At 35.3% G+C, this 17366-nt stretch overlaps 3 protein-coding genes across 3 annotated transcripts; 1 reads left to right on the forward strand and 2 right to left on the reverse strand.

The window, feature by feature from the left end:
• The first annotated feature begins 253 nt into the window (after positions 1-253).
• LOC111022824 (Ribosomal protein L3 family protein) lies at positions 254-2351 on the forward strand. Its single transcript, XM_022300096.2, has 2 exons — positions 254-947; positions 1934-2351. Exons 1-2 carry the CDS (start codon positions 362-364, stop codon positions 2221-2223), a joined length of 876 nt encoding a protein of 291 aa, XP_022155788.1. The 5' UTR covers positions 254-361; the 3' UTR covers positions 2224-2351.
• A 1595-nt stretch (positions 2352-3946) lies between these two features.
• LOC111022803 (chromo domain-containing protein LHP1) lies at positions 3947-7948 on the reverse strand. Its single transcript, XM_022300067.2, has 6 exons — positions 7169-7948; positions 7013-7038; positions 6831-6917; positions 5919-6704; positions 4480-4540; positions 3947-4370 (listed from the first exon to the last, which is right to left on the reverse strand). The coding sequence occupies exons 1-6, from the start codon at positions 7541-7543 to the stop codon at positions 4323-4325; spliced, it is 1383 nt and encodes a 460-aa protein (XP_022155759.1). The 5' UTR covers positions 7544-7948; the 3' UTR covers positions 3947-4322.
• A 3727-nt stretch (positions 7949-11675) lies between these two features.
• SIG2 (RNApolymerase sigma subunit 2) lies at positions 11676-16427 on the reverse strand. The gene is made up of 6 exons (XM_022300089.2): positions 15930-16427; positions 14002-14768; positions 12860-13090; positions 12618-12758; positions 12284-12484; positions 11676-12195 (listed from the first exon to the last, which is right to left on the reverse strand). The coding sequence occupies exons 1-6, from the start codon at positions 16066-16068 to the stop codon at positions 11914-11916; spliced, it is 1761 nt and encodes a 586-aa protein (XP_022155781.1). The 5' UTR covers positions 16069-16427; the 3' UTR covers positions 11676-11913.
• Positions 16428-17366: the final 939 nt, after the last annotated feature.

Raw genomic sequence — 17366 nt, forward strand, 5'->3', positions numbered from 1 at the left:
GAATACACATAATAAATTTTTTGATCATTCATTTTCATTTCTATCTAATTTCTTCTGTCATAATTTTTAACATGAAATTTTAATTACTAAATTTCTAGAAACATAGTTATAAATTTATATTAAATATTTCTAGGTATAAATTACCGTTTTAAAATTATAAATACCAAATCGAATAAAAAGTTGAAATATTTAAACTTTCTTTCATTAGTTTTACATTTTTAACGATGGAAGGAAAATAAATAAAATAAAATATTTTCCATAGAGAGGAAGCGGATAAGAAAACGAGCCACTCGTCTCATTCCCACAGTTCTTCTTCTTCTTCTTCTTCTTCACATGAATCTCTGAACTCAGAGCGGCAACAATGGCGGTCGTATCATTTTCATCACCTTCAACCTCAACAAGCCATCCCATCTTCAGCAACAATCCTTCTTCTTCTTCATCTCCGAGACTCAGAACTTCTTTCCTCGCACTTCCTCCTCCCAAATCCCACCGCAACAACTTCTCGCTTCGTCTGCAATTTCCTAGGCCAAGCACCGCTACACGCACCAACCATGGCCTGTCAATTTGTATGAGCATGGAGGCCGGCATTGGAGTAATGGCCACCAAGCTTGGAATGATGAGCTTCTTCGAGCCGGACGGCAAGGTCGTCCCTGTCACCGTCGTCGGTTTCAAGGAAGGCAACATTGTCACGCAGGTTAAGACGGAGGCCACGGACGGATACAGTGCCGTTCAGGTGGGATATCGTAGGGTTAGGGATCGGAAACTCACCAAACCCGAATTAGGGCACCTCCAGAAAGCGGGAGTGATTCCTATGCGCCATCTGCAGGAGTTTCGCCTGCAGTCTGTTGATGGATTCGAGCCCAATCAGCGCATGGATTTCAATGAACTCTTCAAGGAGGGTGATCTGGTTGATGTCTCCGGCATTACAATTGGAAAGGGATTTCAAGGTTTTGTTCCTTTCTTATTCTGTTTAAACTCTGTTAGCTCCAATATTGCCTTGGTTTTCGTTTTTCCTCTGAGTTTCAAGATTCTGTTCTCTGCTTGGAGTTGAATTTAGGCATGCTGAGAAATTTTCATAGATGTTTTTGCTGTTTGAATACATGATTGCATTCTGATTGTTTGGAGTTTGTTTGGGGTGAAAAAGAGAAGCCTCTCCATTTCATCCAGAGCCGAAGTTTGAAATTTCTAAATCCCCTCTCTTGTATTCAAAATTATTTAGGGTAAGTCATTAAATTTCTCAGTTCTTATGTCCCATGCTCTGAAACATAGTCTGATAAGAATTGAGACTTCTAAATCTTTTCAAAAGTTGTGTGTGGATGAGGATAAGACTTTTATCAGAACACATTATATTGCCATCTAGTGATGGACCTTGCCACAGTAGATTCCTTAATAATTGGGAGTCGGAGCTTTGCTCCTCTATACTCAGAGGCACTCACGCCCATTCCAAGCCCGACTCGAAAGACATCAAGGTTATTTTGGTATTAAGCTTACCAGAAGGTTTGAATTTGAGACCTCTAAGCCAGTATGACCAAGAGACTTCAAGTCTTTGCCGACTTGACTGTTACTTGTAGGGTCGGTAGATTCCGTAATATTTTGCTTATATCTTGATATTCATTTTAAATCTTTAAATAAGCCATTAGTTAATATTGTGCATACATCTTGATATTCATGTTAAATCTTCAAAGAAGCCATTAGATTAACGTAAGTTTTAACTACTTAGATTGATATACTCAGCAACACTCTCCTCTCATGTATAGGTTTTGATTCATATTACCCGAAAGATATTATGAAGATGTGAACTCAAATTACCCTCCAAAGTCCGACCTAAGTTGATCGACTACGATAAACTTTAACCATTTATCATATTTGCAACACACGAGCAAAACTCGATTATTAATTTGACTTATGAAACCCCCTTGTATTTATTTTTTAGGTGGAATCAAGAGGCATAACTTCAAAAGGGGTCCAATGAGCCACGGTTCGAAGAGCCACAGAGCACTCGGATCAATCGGTGCAGGAACTACACCCGGACGCGTGTACAAGGGGAAGAAGATGCCCGGAAGGATGGGAGGAACCAAGACAAAGATCAGAAAACTCAAGATTGTGAAGATTGATGATGACCTTAATGTTGTGATGATCAAAGGAGCTGTCCCTGGTAAGCCTGGAAACCTTCTTCGAATAGCCCCTGCAAAGATTGTAGGAAAGAACATTCCTAAGAATTAGCTTTTGCTCTCATCTGTCGGAATTGTGTTCTTCAATTCTTTTTGTATTTTTGAGTTGTTGCATCTCTTCAACTGGCTATTGTATTATGATAAGTTTACAGTTATATTCTCCAGAAAATGTTTGATTCATTTCCAGTTGCTCATCAGTTGGGGATTAGACTTCTTAGAGGTGATGTGTTGGAGAATGGAGATTTCTAAATTTGGTTAAGAAATGCATTTGGTCTTGTCTTTTCATTAAAGTAACTATTAGTCCATAAACTGTAACGATTTAGTTCTTCCACTTAATATATAAAATTTTAAACTTTTTAAACTTTAATATGTAACAATATGACAAAGTCCATGTAGTTTAAAGTTTGAAACGATTTAGTGTCCCTGTCATGAAAAATATTGTTAAGGGTTGATTGAATCTCTTAAATGGGTAGATTGATAAATTGACGAGGGGATAAATGTATTTATAAATTACAAACACTAAATCGTTATGTAATAAGAGTCGTCACTTATTTTTTGAGGTTTTTCATAGTAGTGATTAAATTGTTTCAATTTTTTAACTATAGAGACTAAATTGTAACGTTAGAGATTAAATCATTACTTTAACGAGTGCTCGAGGAACATAAGTGTTTTTTGACTTGTGTACGAGGATTGTTTTTTAACTTTTAAATATTTATAGTTCTTTTAGACGGGATTTCCTCTATTGAACCCTTAGGCCGCTTTTGTGGCTTTGCTTTTATGACAATTGGATGATGCAATTTAAGTATAAATGGTTTGTACACCAAATTTGATTGAATTCACTTCCTGTACTTCCTGTTCTTAAACCATGACCAACCATGTATGCTGTTTACTGGAAGGCTTCTCTCATGTTACGATCCTCTTCCAGCCAAGCTCTCTTTCTCCTCGATTCAAATGCTCTATCAACCAAAGTTAACAATGACTTAGAAATAATCCTACAAAATCTAAAAACATAATTAAAATCTTTTGGAGTCTGGATGTCTAAAATTAAACCCCTTCTTTTAGTGGTTTTCCGTCTCTTTAGTCTTTTCATCAAAGCTCCACAGCAAAGAGAGAAGTAAACCAAACCAGAAAAGTAATCTAAGAGATGGGTCACAAAAGTGGGAAAGAAGGCATGAGAATCAATGGGAATGACATAAACCTGTTGCTTCATCCATAGATGATTTCATAGAGCAAGTTCCTGGCATCTAGGGTCGACTCGACTTCAGAAATGATAACAAACGCTGATAGGACAGACTTCAGACCATCCTCTGTTAGATGATTTCATAGAGTAAGTTCAAACCACAACGGTTGGGTTAAGAGGAAGACGAGAAATAAAAAACGGTTGTACACGATGCAACATTTGAGATCGAAAAATGCCACTCTACCATGAAGCGAGCATTTCCTCTCCAGTCACACGGTTTTGCACAAGTAAAAAAAAATAATAGATTCTTATAGCCGTGTAAACGACATTAACAACATTACCATCAAAAGAGAGGAGCGATTCTTATTCTCCATTCTTGTTTGAGGGCAACATTGCTTATAAACAGCTTTTCACGCTTTCTTCGGGCAAAACTTCGACATGTCTTCGTCCATGAATGCACCAAAAGGAATGAAATACACCTCAAGAAAACTTAACTACCGCGTCGTTTGAACTTCCAGAAAAACACAAAATCATATATACACACACGCACGCAATCCACACAACCATTGCATTGACCCCCTAGGACCCACCAAAAAGTAGAATCAATCCTATCCATTGCACTTGAGAAACAAAAGAAAATACGGTTAAACATGTGCATCGACTGCAAGGAGATCAACATGGAACGGTAATATGTACAAAACCTTTGTAACGTCGATGCAGCTACATATAAAACGTTAATTTCATCATTACCAGAAAATTTGTAAGACTTCTAATTTCTAATCTCTGTTCTGTTCTGCACAGCAAGAGGTAGATCGGAGATATACGGTTATGAACTAAAATTTTGCAGACCTTGCTTAACCATCTTCTTACCACTCGATCTCGTGCACTAAGAGGCAGTACAGCACTAAAATGTAAATCACTAACAAAACGGAGATTCCGATAAGTCATACCGTCATCCATAGCTATGCAATTCATGATCTGGGAGTATAGCGGAGATGTTGCTCGTAAAAGTTGATCAACTGATATTAGTTAACACCGCGGTTAGAATCAGAGGGAAAACAATTGAGCATTTGTTTAAGGCAGTTCAAAAGCATATATATAACACTGAAGAATAGGATAACCAATTACCAGCAGTGGATTGTTAGCCTTGAGGAACTTGTTATCGACCATCACTTCCGTTCCATCGGACCTATAACCGAGGAAACCAAAAAAATAAAGTCATTCAAGAATATGAAAGCTAACACAACCGATTCAGGCACAGAGATAATATTTAAACCCCAATGGGAAAAGAAACAAATTTTAAAGGATCAATGAGAAAGGAGTTTCAAGTTTGAACATGATTTTGAATAAATAACCCACAACCGATTCACCCATTGATCGAAATGGCAAGTTAAAAAGCTCAATGGAATATCCTTTCAATATTTAAATCCCATGAGTTTCTACCACCAAAGGTCGTACGTTTAGTAGTTTGTCTTATGAGACTAGTCAAGGTGAGTATGGGTTATCCGAACACTCACAATTCCTCAAAAAATAAAAAGTAAAAAATAAGATCAAACTTTTTTTTTTGATATCCGTGCATCTGGGCCAATTTGTGGATACCTTGACTAATCATGGGCCAGCCACTTGAACCTACTACATTTGGTTGACAAGAAAATTCATAGGATATTAAATCCTAGGTAGGTGGTCATCATGGTTTGAAAAGATCAAACTTGAAAATTGTGAAAAATGTGAAAATGTTTAATTTCCCCGATTAAAATGAAAGGATAAGAGCTTTCAATCAAATAATCACACACCATATATAAAAAACAAGAAAATACATTTTTTTTTTCTATAAGAAACAGAACATATTAAACCAAAAGAAGAGAACAGCCTACGGCAACGACCGAGGAGACCCTCCCCTAGAGAGCTACCACATTACAGCTTGCCTCTCGCTGGAAAAATGTATCTTATGGTTAAAGAAGTAATTCATAGCTTTAGAAACAAGTCCAAAAAAGAAATACATAACATGCAGAACATAAAAAACCTAAAATGATGAAATGAGAAATAGGAATTAGGGGAAAAGGAAAAATAAGAGAGAGCTACATCTGATTATAGATCGGTGAAATTGAAAATCTAGAACCTGAGGCTCCATTTGATAATGATTTCTTAGCAAGTTCAAAAACAACCAAACAAGATTTTAATGACTAACTTTAGTTTTAAAAAATTTAGCTTAGATTTTGAAAATGTTTTTAAAATATGGATAACAAAACAAAGAAATTAATGGGTGAAACCCATCGTTTTTAAAAAACAAAATAATTATAAACTTCAGACAACTGTACTATGGATGTTTTTAAACTTAATTTCAAACTGTTCCCAGAAAATCGGTTAAAATACCGGTTTCAACATCGGTTTCATTGGTTCAGCATCAACGTTTGATTTTTCTTAAACCGATATGTTGACCTCAACCAAAAACTGACCTGGACTAACCTGCTTACACCCCTATCCTTTGCTTTGGAAGAACAGATAGTCTAAAAATATGGTTGAGAAGTATATTTACCATTAAACTAAAAGAAGGACAAAGCACATACCTCATAGCCACAAAAGTGACCAAAACATCCTGAATGTTGTTCGACACAGATGCCGAATAGCCTAACGGTTTGATAATCTTGATGATACTCGGCTCGTTCCTCGCTTCATCGGTCTTGTTATTGCGACTTAAACTCTCCCCGTGATATCCAGAATTCTCAACCCCCATTGGTTCCACTCCAACACCAGAGTCTACTACAGCCAATGTCAATTCTGCATTTTGAGCCATAGGCAGTTCAGATATAGTTGACTCTTGTCTAAACCTTTTAACCGAACCGGACTTCCTTCTCTTAGCTCCGGTGCACCGATTTTCGGAAATGGGTTCCACAGCGACACTTTTAGAAAGACCAGCTGCAGGACTGTTATTCTCTGATGTCCTGCCTTCTTGAAAATTTATCGCAAGTTTATCGGTAATGGCTATGTTGGTTAATACTGTTGCCTTGAGCTCACTGAGCTTGGGATCATACTCACGTTCGTCTTTCTTTCGGTCAAATCGTAGAGGTAGATTCCTGCCTACATTATCAATATCGGTTTGCTTGGCTCTCTCGATAGCAGTCACAGCTCCATTCTTTTCTCCTTCGTGATTACAAACTACAGATTGAGAATGAACATAAGGATGAGTAAAGCTAGACATGTTTATAGGAGCAGAGGGCAGACGCTGATCAACAACGCTGATTTCGACATCGGTGACATTGTAAGTAGAAAAGTTGTCTCGATGCTGCCTCTTCTTGGTCTGAGTATGAACAACCCCATGTTTTCGCTTCCGCTTCCGCTTCCCCATCGTTAACCTTCAAAAGACACAAGTTCAACAACATTAGATCATATATACTTGACAAGAAACCATCACAACAATCAGCATAACATGCCAAAGAATGCTTCTTCCAGCTACCAACAAAAAAGAGAGAATACCATACCTATGCTCGAATGCCTCGATGAACTCAGAGCACGACTGGAGATTCTCCAAGGGCTCCCAGGTATTAGCTGTCTCCGGCCAGCCACGCCTTCAGTAAATTTCAGTTTGGTTAGTAATCCGAATTTATATCACAGTCAAGCTCTGAGAAACCAAAGTAAACAAACAATGGAGGGGAACACTCACCATTTGATCAAGTACTGAAGCTGGCCCTGTTTTTGTTGGAATCAAGAACACCCAATATCAGTAAATGAACAAAGATTCAGAAACCCATCATTCTCTCAATCCAAAAGGGGCAAAAAGTTTAGGGAAACTTCAGGTAAATCGAAAATGAGAGCATACCTTGCGAACCCTTTTTCGGCGGATGGCTTCAATTTCAAAGAAGCCCTCATCGAGATTGGTTCTCTCAGAAGCAGGAGCAGAAAAATCATGCTCGTCTCCCTCCTGTTCATCTTCTTCGTCTCCTTCGGCATCGTCTTCGGCCTCTTCTAGGTTTTGCTCTTGGTGGGTGTCCGATAAATGGGAAGTCGAAGGAGCGGCGGATGATGAAGCGCCATTAATGGGGTTGCTGCTGCTGTTCACATTAGCGCAATACGAGTCGCCTCCATGGAGATGAAGTTCACCGCCATCCATGGCGTCGTGAATTGAACCCACGACCACAACCTCCGTCGAACCGCTCGCTCTTTTCTTCCTCCCTCCCCCTTTGATTTTCATCATAAAACCCAAATTCCCCTCTTCGGAAACTCAGAAAACGAGAAGAATTGAGAGAGAAAACGGACACATGGCCTTCAATTTCAAGGGGGTTTTGTGGGTTATTGGAATTGATGGGAATGCTTGAATTTCCCCTGCAAATACAGCTACATTCTAGAGAGAAAGCAAGAGAGAGCGAAAGAGAGAGAGGATTGGAGAAGAAGCTGTGAAAAAATTTCCAAAAACGAAGCCAAATGTCACTACCAACTGCACAGACTGAGCTGCAACACTTAATTGAACTTTGCCTTTATGGTTGTATATGAAAAATGAATGGTGTTTTGATTTTTTAGATGCTTTTGCTTGGTTCTAATGTGGGTTTCGTTGCTTCTTTCTGTTTCGCGTTCTACCTCCAAAGTCCAAAGCTTTCAACGGGCTGGCTGGCGTGATATTGACTCTATGCCATTTATGCTCTGCTTAGAGGCTACACCGAAATGTAGATGATATTAAATTGGAAAAAGGGGAAATCAATTGGTATCTTTTTTTTTTTTCCTTCTCCTATTTTGAAGTGATTCTTCTTTTCGGATTATCCGATGTTCTTGTTGTTGGATGTGATTTGTGCTATTGGGCTTTGATATCTATTTCGTTTTAGGCCAATGTAAGCATAATTCATTTGAGTTCTTATATAAAGTTCGTTTAGGGGAGGTGAGTCAAGGTCTAAATTAAGTCAAAAGACATAGTCAATGGATAACAGGTGAATATTTTTGTACTACTCTTCTTGTCCTGAGAGAGGGAGGAAGCTAGATTAGTCAGAAGATAATTATTGATTCAAGGATGCAAGGTGTCTCTACTTTTTCAAGGTAAGAAGAGGTAGAGAAGATAACTTGAGCCAATGTTCGAGTATTAGGCACTACGACGTTGAAGTATCTCATGTCATACTCCTAAGAAAAGTTCAAACGACCTTCTACAAAAAGGTACCCGTACCTGAAATCAACATAGGTGGTTAGGTAGAGAATACTAGGGGCATGAGACAACTCTCTCGTCGGAACTCGTCAAAATAGCCTTGTAACTTCAAGAGAAGGGGTGTCTATCTTCTTTTTGGTATATTCTCCACCTTTCATTAAATACGGACTTGAATTCTTAGTTAGTAGATAAAAAAAAAAAGACATGGTTAAAGAAGTTTTTAAATCCTAATTTTTAAAAATAGAAAAAAAAACGAAATAGTTATTAAACCGGCCATAATTATAATATTAAGTTTTGTACTTAAACTTTCAATGTCACATTATCATAAATTTCTAAACTTTAAAAAATTTGTAATAAGTTTATGAATTCTTAAAATAGGTCTATCTAGTCCCGACATTTTAAAAGATTCTTAATAGATACCGACACTTTCGATTGTGTTTAATAAGTATTTGCTATTGATTCCACAATTTAAAAGTTACACCACAACATAAATCTATTAGAAACTTTTAATGCAAGGGATTTAACATATATGCAACGTTAAAATTTTATGATGCATAGGTTTTACCTTTTAGTAAACATGATCTTGAAAATTCATGGAGCAAACTTGTAATTTAACCTTGAAATAAAAAAGAAAAATTTGCTACGCTTTTTAGTAAGATATATACAACGTTTTACTTTTTAGTAAACACTATTTTTTTCCCTCTAGATTTATGAAAAAATATATATCCTACTGACCTTAGGTTTTTCTCTCTATAAATAAAAGAAAATTAATCATAATGAAGATAAGCTACAAAACTTTATTTTTTGCTACGCTTCACATAAAACTCTAATTCTTACTTAGGCATTGAAGCGTGTGTGGCTAGCACCACACCGGTGTGTAATCCCTTTTATTTTGCAGGTTTCGTCGATCTATTAATTGGTATAAATTTGGTAATTTTGGTAGGTCAAATTTTTGCATCAACATATACGATCCAGAGTAACTTGTATATCATAGTTACAACAAATAATCATCTCTTATATACCTGATTATATTTGTCTCTCCATTTTTTAGTAAATTACAAGTAATAGGAGTTAGATGCACACAAATTTAGGAGACAATTACCGCCATGTGTCGAGTCATTTTTTAATTCGTCTAATTGGTTTTTATCGAAGTCAATATTTTCTTGATACCTTTACGAACATTTCTATAAAATTGAGATCTAATTTTTATTACATTTAAGGATCAATCCTTATATATATATATATATATATATATATATAATTACGTTAAAAAATTGATTTTATCATAAAAACAAGTGAGGTGGGAGACTCGAACTCATGATCTCTTAATCTAAGACATGTGCTAATTACCGCTAAATTAAACTCATGTGGATATATTAATCGTATTTAGTGGTGAATAAAAAAAAATTTATTAGTTTATCTTTATTTATCTATTGCGCATTTATAACAAAATACTATTGGTTTTAATGTTTAATTATGATCTCAATAAATAAATAAATAAAATTTAACATACTATTTTGGTATTTATATTTTTAGTTTTTGTGCATTTTGGTCCTAACTTTCAAAATATTTATTTTGGTTCATGTATTTTAACTTTTGTCTATTTTAGTCCATGTTAGTAATTTCGAGACGTTTATTTTGGTTATTGTACTTTTAAAAAGTTTTATTTTGCATCTCTTTTTTTTATCACAATTTCAATACAACATTATACTCAATATATTTATTTAAATGTAGCCATAGTTTTATATTAAAATATTTTGTATAGAATTTGTGTTAAAATTTTGTCAACATGGATCAAAATTATAACTTCTTAAAAGTATAGGAATAAAAAGGAACATTTTTAAAGTATAGTGACTAAAATGAATCAAAATTGAAATTACAAAATGAAAAAAGATACTTCGAAGGAAGGAAGGTAGAGTATTTTAACCTAAAAAAAATTGTATCTTTCATGTTTGATTTAATGAAAAGTTGTTGGAATTAAGATTATTAGTTGAAAATTATAAATTCGATGCAAACAATTGACATTTAATAATAATTAGTTGAAAATAATTAAATTCATTCAAATATTTAACTTTTTTTTTTAAGTTTTAAGAGAAAACAATAAAGTAATGTAAAGATTGAACAATTCAAATAATAGAAAGTGAAGTATGCTAAACAAATTTGTGGAATGGTGATTTTGCATTTCATTTTGCCTTGAGAGATAATTTCATTATCTAAAATTGAAATATCAATTAAACTTTTATCAATAATAGATTGAAAAACTTAGGTTAAATTATAAATTTTGTTACTTTGGTTATCATATCTAATTAAAAAAGAGGAAATGAGAAACGATGACATTATCAAACAGGTCATAAGTATATGTTTTAGTCCCTAATGTTTGAATGATTTCAATTTAGTCTCTCTATTGTTTAAAAATTTTCAAATTAGTCTCTTACGTTTTAGCATTTTTCAATAATGCCCCTCGTGAATGTTAAAATTAGTTGATGATATTTGGTGAGTTGACAAATGTTCTAAGAGAAATTAGGCAACCTAAGAGAAAATGTTTTAATTCTTCGTCTAAACTTTCTAAGAAGTTGACATAAGTTTTGACTTTTCTTTATTTAGGTGACCAAATTTATTCTATCAATTCACTAAGTATCACATCTCGTAAATTTAATATTCATCAACAAAAATGGTATATTTAAAAAGTATTAAAATATAATCGACTAAATTCAAAATTATTAAATAATAGACTTTTTTTTTTGAAAAAATAACTAAATTTTTTAAAACAAACTTATACATAAGACTTCATTTTCTTCTCCTTAATCTTTATTTATTGTTCAGCTCTTTCAAGCTCTAAGTTCCGATTTGAAATTTGAATTTCCAAATTTGAATTTCACTTTTCATGGGAAGCAAAACTTAATCTTAAGATTAGGCAATAAATATTTTTTCCAAGAAGATAATTTTAATTGGCCATTTTATTTCTTAACCGTTTTAGTTTTAGTTTCAAATCGTGGTTTAGATTTAAAAAAACGTTTTTAAAAAGTAGATAGAAAAACAAACACATGGGTGAAAATTTTATTTACAAACTTAATTTTCAAAACAAAAAACAAAAAACAACCTAAAGTTTCAGATCTTGAGACTCAGAATTTGGCAACAGAATCTAGAAATTTTAACACAGCCCTAAAACACATAGACAATGACCCACAAGCCACAGTCATGAATCAAGAGAAATGACTTGATTTAAAATTGAATATGTATGAACAGAAAGTACCTATTATTCTGTCAACAATCAGATACTACTCTATCCTGAAATGAGAAAAAAAGATGCATAATAATATATGTTACAGAAGAAAAAAAAGAAAAAAGAGAGAAAGAACAAGCCTTCTTTAAGCCTCATATCAGAAAATAGATACTTTTGGAGGAATCTAACTCTTGAATTTGATGGAGACTCATCATCATGACATCAGATACTGCTGCAAATGTTTAGTTCTCTTCTTGTTTTTGAGTTTTCTGAATGCACATGACTCAATTTGCCTAATTCTTTCCCTACTTACACCCATTATTTCTCCTATTTCTTGCAGTGTTTTCATCCTGCCATCTTCCATCCCAAACCTCCATCTAATTACCTGTCTCTCTCTCGGGTTAAGGGAGTCGAGTACCTTTTCGAGATCCTGCTTCATGAACTGTTTTATCAGCAGATCTTCTGAAGTTTCTGCTTCGGGGTCGGAAATGACTTCCTGTAAAAGAGCATGAGAATCAAACAGGTAAAAGATGGTGGATATTGCAATGAGAATCAAAGAAAATCTGGGTAGGAATAAGACGGACCGAAGGTTTGAGATTTTGGTTGATCCCGATCTTTTGCTCCAAGGATCGAGGTGCTTTCGGAGTCATCAGTACTGCAGCGAGCCTCTTCATCGACAGTCCGGCTGCTTCTGCGATTTCTTCATCATCAGGATGTCTTCCATTTTCACTGTATAATTGCTTTCTAGCCTCCTTCACCCTATAAGTTGCTTCCACCATGTGAAACTGCCCATTCATCTCTTCAATTAGTAAACTCATTGGGACTTTCATTGGTTATAAAATTTTCTCCTTTGTATTGTTACATAATGTAATTCATTCCTGTTTACTCAAAATCAATTACAGTGAAAAAGAAACATACTGGCAAGCGAATAGTCCTTGACTGATCAGAAAGAGACTTTCGGACCGCCTGCTTTATCCACCAATGAGCATAGGTTGAGAACTTGAAGCCCTTAGAAGCATCAAATTTTTCGGCACCTCGTACAAGGCCTCGACACCCTTCCTGCATGTCCACACAAGCATAATTCAAAACTGAAACAAGGCATTCATATTTCAGTCTCCATTGATAAGTATTTTGGGCTAGCATGCAACAATGAAAAGTACCTGAACTAGATCTTGGAGATTCATCCCAGCTCCCTGATAGTTTTTTGCAATCGATATGACAAGACGAATGTTGCTTTTTATCATTTTATCTTTACAAAAAGTACCATAGTTTAGACGCTTCCTCAGTGTCCTCTGATTGACTCCAGCAGCAGCAGCCCATTGTGCAAAGGTCGGCTCTTTCCCATACCGTTCCCTAAGCTCTTCTTGGAGCCTTTCCAGTTTTAATAAGTCCTGGATTAAGAAATAATTGAAACAAATTTCGGGAATCAAACGTGACACATCAGAATAACAAATAAATCAGGATGTTAACCCATAAACACCATAAAAATAGCCAAGGTGTTGACAATAGCTTTCTTATATGCATTCCAATAGAGAACCAGATACAAGGAAACTACAACTAGATTCTTAACTTCAAGCTGGATCAGACTGCTTATGGAAGGTTTTAATGAAGATAACAAATGCTATCAGTAATTTAAGACTAACAGTGCTACAGGCGCTTTCACGCAAAATTATCAGTTTGTCGAAATTGAAGAGTACTGTTAAGTCTCAAAGCTAATCGAACTAAGCTAAATTCATGTTCTTTGGTTTGAGTATATCCATTTCATTCCCTTTTCCTTTTATATTCCCAACGAACATTGAAAATTTTCTCCACATTGAGATGAATTCCCCTGTTTTTTGGAGAGAGGAAAAATGGCAACTAAAGCACGTTTCATAACAATTTCATTTCTAGTTTTCTGTTTCACCATTATTACAAACACATTAGATTCTATGTCAAATTAATTTTAAAAAATTGGGAAGGAAAAGTTGCAAACAAAACAAGTGTTGAACTACTGTTTTTAGTCTTTAAAAAGAAGATATAAAAGCAAAAGTGGAAGTAATGTTTAAAAGCTAAAATTTAAAAAACAAAATAATTATCAAACGACATTCACATGCTGTTTGTTTGGTAAGGAACAAACAGAGCCAGGTTTAGTAATGACTGTAAAGTTGAATTCTGACAACTTAATTCAATGAAGGCATGGCTGAGTTGATTTAATCCTATTTTCACTTGGGAGATCAATGTTCTCTTTCCCATGTGCAATGTGGTCTTTGATCCAGTAGAAAGACATAATTTTAGGAAACAGTTAGATGACTAAAAATCAAACCTGAATTCCTTCTGACAATTCAAGTTCTTCAGTTGCAGTAAGAAGTCTAGAATTGCTTGTAGTCGCTCTTAAGTAACGCAATGGATCGGAGTAGTCCACTTCCTGGACAGAATTACGCTTCTTCCGGCTGCTAGAACCAGACTTCACTGACACTACACTAGTAGCAATCTTCTCTGCTGCTCGTGTTCTTTTAGCCCTCCGTTCTGTCTGACGCCTTGACCTTACAGCTATATTAGAGAGTTCGTCCTGTAAAAGTTCAAGTTCTTCAGTTGTTGGATCTGTGTAATCAGATTCTGCCGTGTCGTGTTGCAGAGCATCACCTTCCGCAGGGCGATTATTAACCCCAACTGGTACTCCTATTATATCAGCCCTTTCGGATTCCATAAATTGATCCCATTTGAAATGTAAAGCATCAGATTTGGAAGAAGATTGAGATTTTTTTCCAGTTTTGGAAGAGTTGCTATTATTAACCAGAAGAGCTGCATCCTTAGCAACCTTGACAGCTGCTTTCGCAAGAGTAACGGCTTCAGCTGCAGCAGCTGCTATTGTAGCCTCCTCACTGGTAAGAAGTGTCGAGGCAAAACTTGATTCGACTGCACTTAAATATGATCTTAGTCTTTCTGCAGAGATCGAGTCGGTGTTAGCATCTAAAGGAGGCAGTTTAAGTCGTTCCACATTGAATGTTGTGGCTGTTCCAGTTGATGTTGATGGTGATGCAGCAGACAAGATACATTGTGTCCGTAAACTATGAGGATCTCTAACTTTAGCTGCATAATTCAAACAAATATTATAAGAAAACTTTCAATAAAATTAATTGACGCTATTCGCACTAACATTCAACTCAATGAACTTCTTGGTTATAGATTTAGTAAAGATGGATCAGCAATATAATTCCATCTATGAAAACAAAACTTCAAACGTATAGATGAAATCCTTAATGGGAAATCAGCTGTTTTGGAAGTATGTTTCACATAAAGGCATAAATTGACACAGAAAGTCTTGCTTCTTGCTCTATCACCATCTGGTGCAAGAGGAGTACCAAAGTTCGTATGCTTGGGACTTCACTTCTCCATTCTACTTAAATAATAGGGAATCAATTACCCCTGTAGATAGGAATTGCCAACTCAATAATGATGTGGAAAAAGGTTACTGATTATTTAAAGAGAGGAAAAGAGGCCTTTGATTGGTCTTCTCGAGCTCCAAAGTCATTTTGAATCCCTTTAATATCGATAATTGGATGCTTCGTGCTCCAAGGCAGAGCCAAAATTTTTAATAGGAAGAGGCAAAGTTAAACCTTCTAATTTTTTATATATATATAATCTTTTGATTTTGAAAGTTCAGAGAGGGCAAATTAAGGAGAAAAAAAGCGTTAAAATCTTAACTGCTTTGTATAATCTTTTTAATCTAAGACGAACTAAGTAAGAGTAACCTTCCTTCCTTGTTCCACTCCTGGTGGCACTGAGACTATATTTTCCAATCACTTATTTGATCACCATATGGCCAAAATGGCCAAGCAGAGATAAACCATATATCTATGGCAGATGGAGCACACAACACAGTATTTCAATAGCATGAGGAACAGTCTACCTAAAACTTGCACAATATATTTGAAAAAGAAAATATGTCTCGAAATCCTCATCAGATACTATAACAATGTCAAAACTATCAAGCATCATTTGGGAGATGTTTCAAGGCAAATCAGTACTTAGATGCTACACAACCACATTTGAAAATCCTTCCACCATTTAAAGCAATCCAACTCAAAAAACTTGAAGCCATGGCTGGACTAATCAACTAGCAGCAACCCATTTGGGCTCAGATTGAAAATCAAGCAACACACAAACAAGACATCAAAAACAGCAAAAACCCATTTGAGCACCACAAGATAAAAACTGGGAAACGACAGAACGACAGAGTAAGAGACTCACTGCAACTGGAATTGGCGGTGGGAAGAAAGTTATGATGGTGAGAGTAATTAGCCGTGGTTGTAACCGTTATGGCCGTCGTCTTGAATTGGATTGAGAATGTTTCGGGGTGGCACTTGAATTGGGGAAGTAAACACGACATCGCCTTCTTCTTCTTCTTCTTCGTCTTCGTCCTCCAAGTGGGTTATGGATTCTGCTACTCTGTGATTGTAGCTATGGCGGACATGAGGAAATGCAGTGAAAATTGCGCTCAGTCGGCCACCCAGAAGCGGAAGAGGGGGGAATGTGAAGGAAATGAAAAGGGTTTCATTGGGAAGTGGGAGAGAAGGTTTGGAGGGTGGGATTGGAGATGGAAAATTGTGCTGATTGGAGAAGGAGAAGAAGGAAGCTATGGAGGAGAGGAAAACATTTGGAGCATTTGTTGATAAAACAACGGATAAGAGACTGCCAATTTGCCTCTCCCCAACTTGATTTTTAGAGAGAGAGAGAGAGAGAGAGAGAGAGAGAGAGATTTTCTCTCTCAACAAAATGGAATTTTACACAATCTTTGCAAAAAGTAATGAAAGAGAATTTTCTCACTATGTTTAATTCTAATCTTTTTTTTTTACAAAGTTTAATTCCAATCGTTGTAATTAAGAATTAAGAATCAAGAGGTTGTTATTTTTAATTCTTTACATACATGCCCATTGTAAGGTTGAAACAACTCGAGCATAGTTCAAATATCTATTTTTTACCATAAGATCGTGAATTCAAATTTTCATCTTTATAATATTGTATTAAAGAAAATGGTAGTTAATGGATAAATAGATAGAGGAGAGGGGCGAAGAGAGTAAAATATAAAGTTTTATTCTTTGTCAAATGGGAAAAATGACAAGTAAAAGAAATTTTATTCTATGTGCAATCTATAGTGTGACGAAAGAACAAAGGATATAAGTGATTTCATTAAAAATATATATATACGATGACTACTCTTTATCCCTATGAATGTGTATAATACTAAATCCAATAATTGATATAAAGCTATGATTCTAAAACTTATCAAGCTATAATACTAAAAACTTAGCTGTTTTCTCATTTTGAATATGACTTTTTCTAAAGTAGTTCCACTAGCATGCAGATCGACAATAGAGAGATTAGTCCCTTTGAGGTTCATCGATCACGTCTGAAATTCATCTTGAGTGATTTTTTCTCTTTCTTCGATGGCGAACATGGTAGGATCCTTAAAAAATAAATATTTTTGTTATTAACTATTTTGAGTCCTAATTTTTCCATAAATGTATTATAACCTCAACCAAGAGATCATGTGATCGAGACCTCCATCTCACATATTGTTGAGCTAAATAAACAATATCAAATTTGAATTTAGGCCAGATAATCATGGTCCCAATTAAATTTTAACCCGTCACAACTTTTTAATAAAATAATTAATCACAGATATGA

This window comes from Momordica charantia (assembly GCF_013281855.1).
Source record: "Momordica charantia cultivar OHB3-1 chromosome 7 unlocalized genomic scaffold, Mcharantia_2.0 BLBB01000007.1, whole genome shotgun sequence".
In the NCBI taxonomy this organism is placed as follows: domain Eukaryota; kingdom Viridiplantae; phylum Streptophyta; class Magnoliopsida; order Cucurbitales; family Cucurbitaceae; genus Momordica; species Momordica charantia.

Coding starts and splice junctions, on each gene's coding strand:
- LOC111022824 (XM_022300096.2), top strand. CDS start 362: ATGGCGGTCGTATCATTTTCATCACCTTCAACCTCAACAAGCCATCCC. Junction 948..1,933: donor AATTGGAAAGGGATTTCAAG/GTTTTGTTCCTT, acceptor TTTATTTTTTAG/GTGGAATCAAGAGGCATAAC.
- LOC111022803 (XM_022300067.2), bottom strand. CDS start 7,543: ATGATGAAAATCAAAGGGGGAGGGAGGAAGAAAAGAGCGAGCGGTTCG. Junction 7,039..7,168: donor GCCGAAAAAGGGTTCGCAAG/GTATGCTCTCAT, acceptor CAACAAAAACAG/GGCCAGCTTCAGTACTTGAT. Junction 6,705..6,830: donor ATCGAGGCATTCGAGCATAG/GTATGGTATTCT, acceptor TGTCTTTTGAAG/GTTAACGATGGGGAAGCGGA.
- SIG2 (XM_022300089.2), bottom strand. CDS start 16,068: ATGTCGTGTTTACTTCCCCAATTCAAGTGCCACCCCGAAACATTCTCA. Junction 14,769..15,929: donor CACCGCCAATTCCAGTTGCA/GTGAGTCTCTTA, acceptor TGAATTATGCAG/CTAAAGTTAGAGATCCTCAT. Junction 12,196..12,283: donor ACCAAAATCTCAAACCTTCG/GTCCGTCTTATT, acceptor GCTCTTTTACAG/GAAGTCATTTCCGACCCCGA.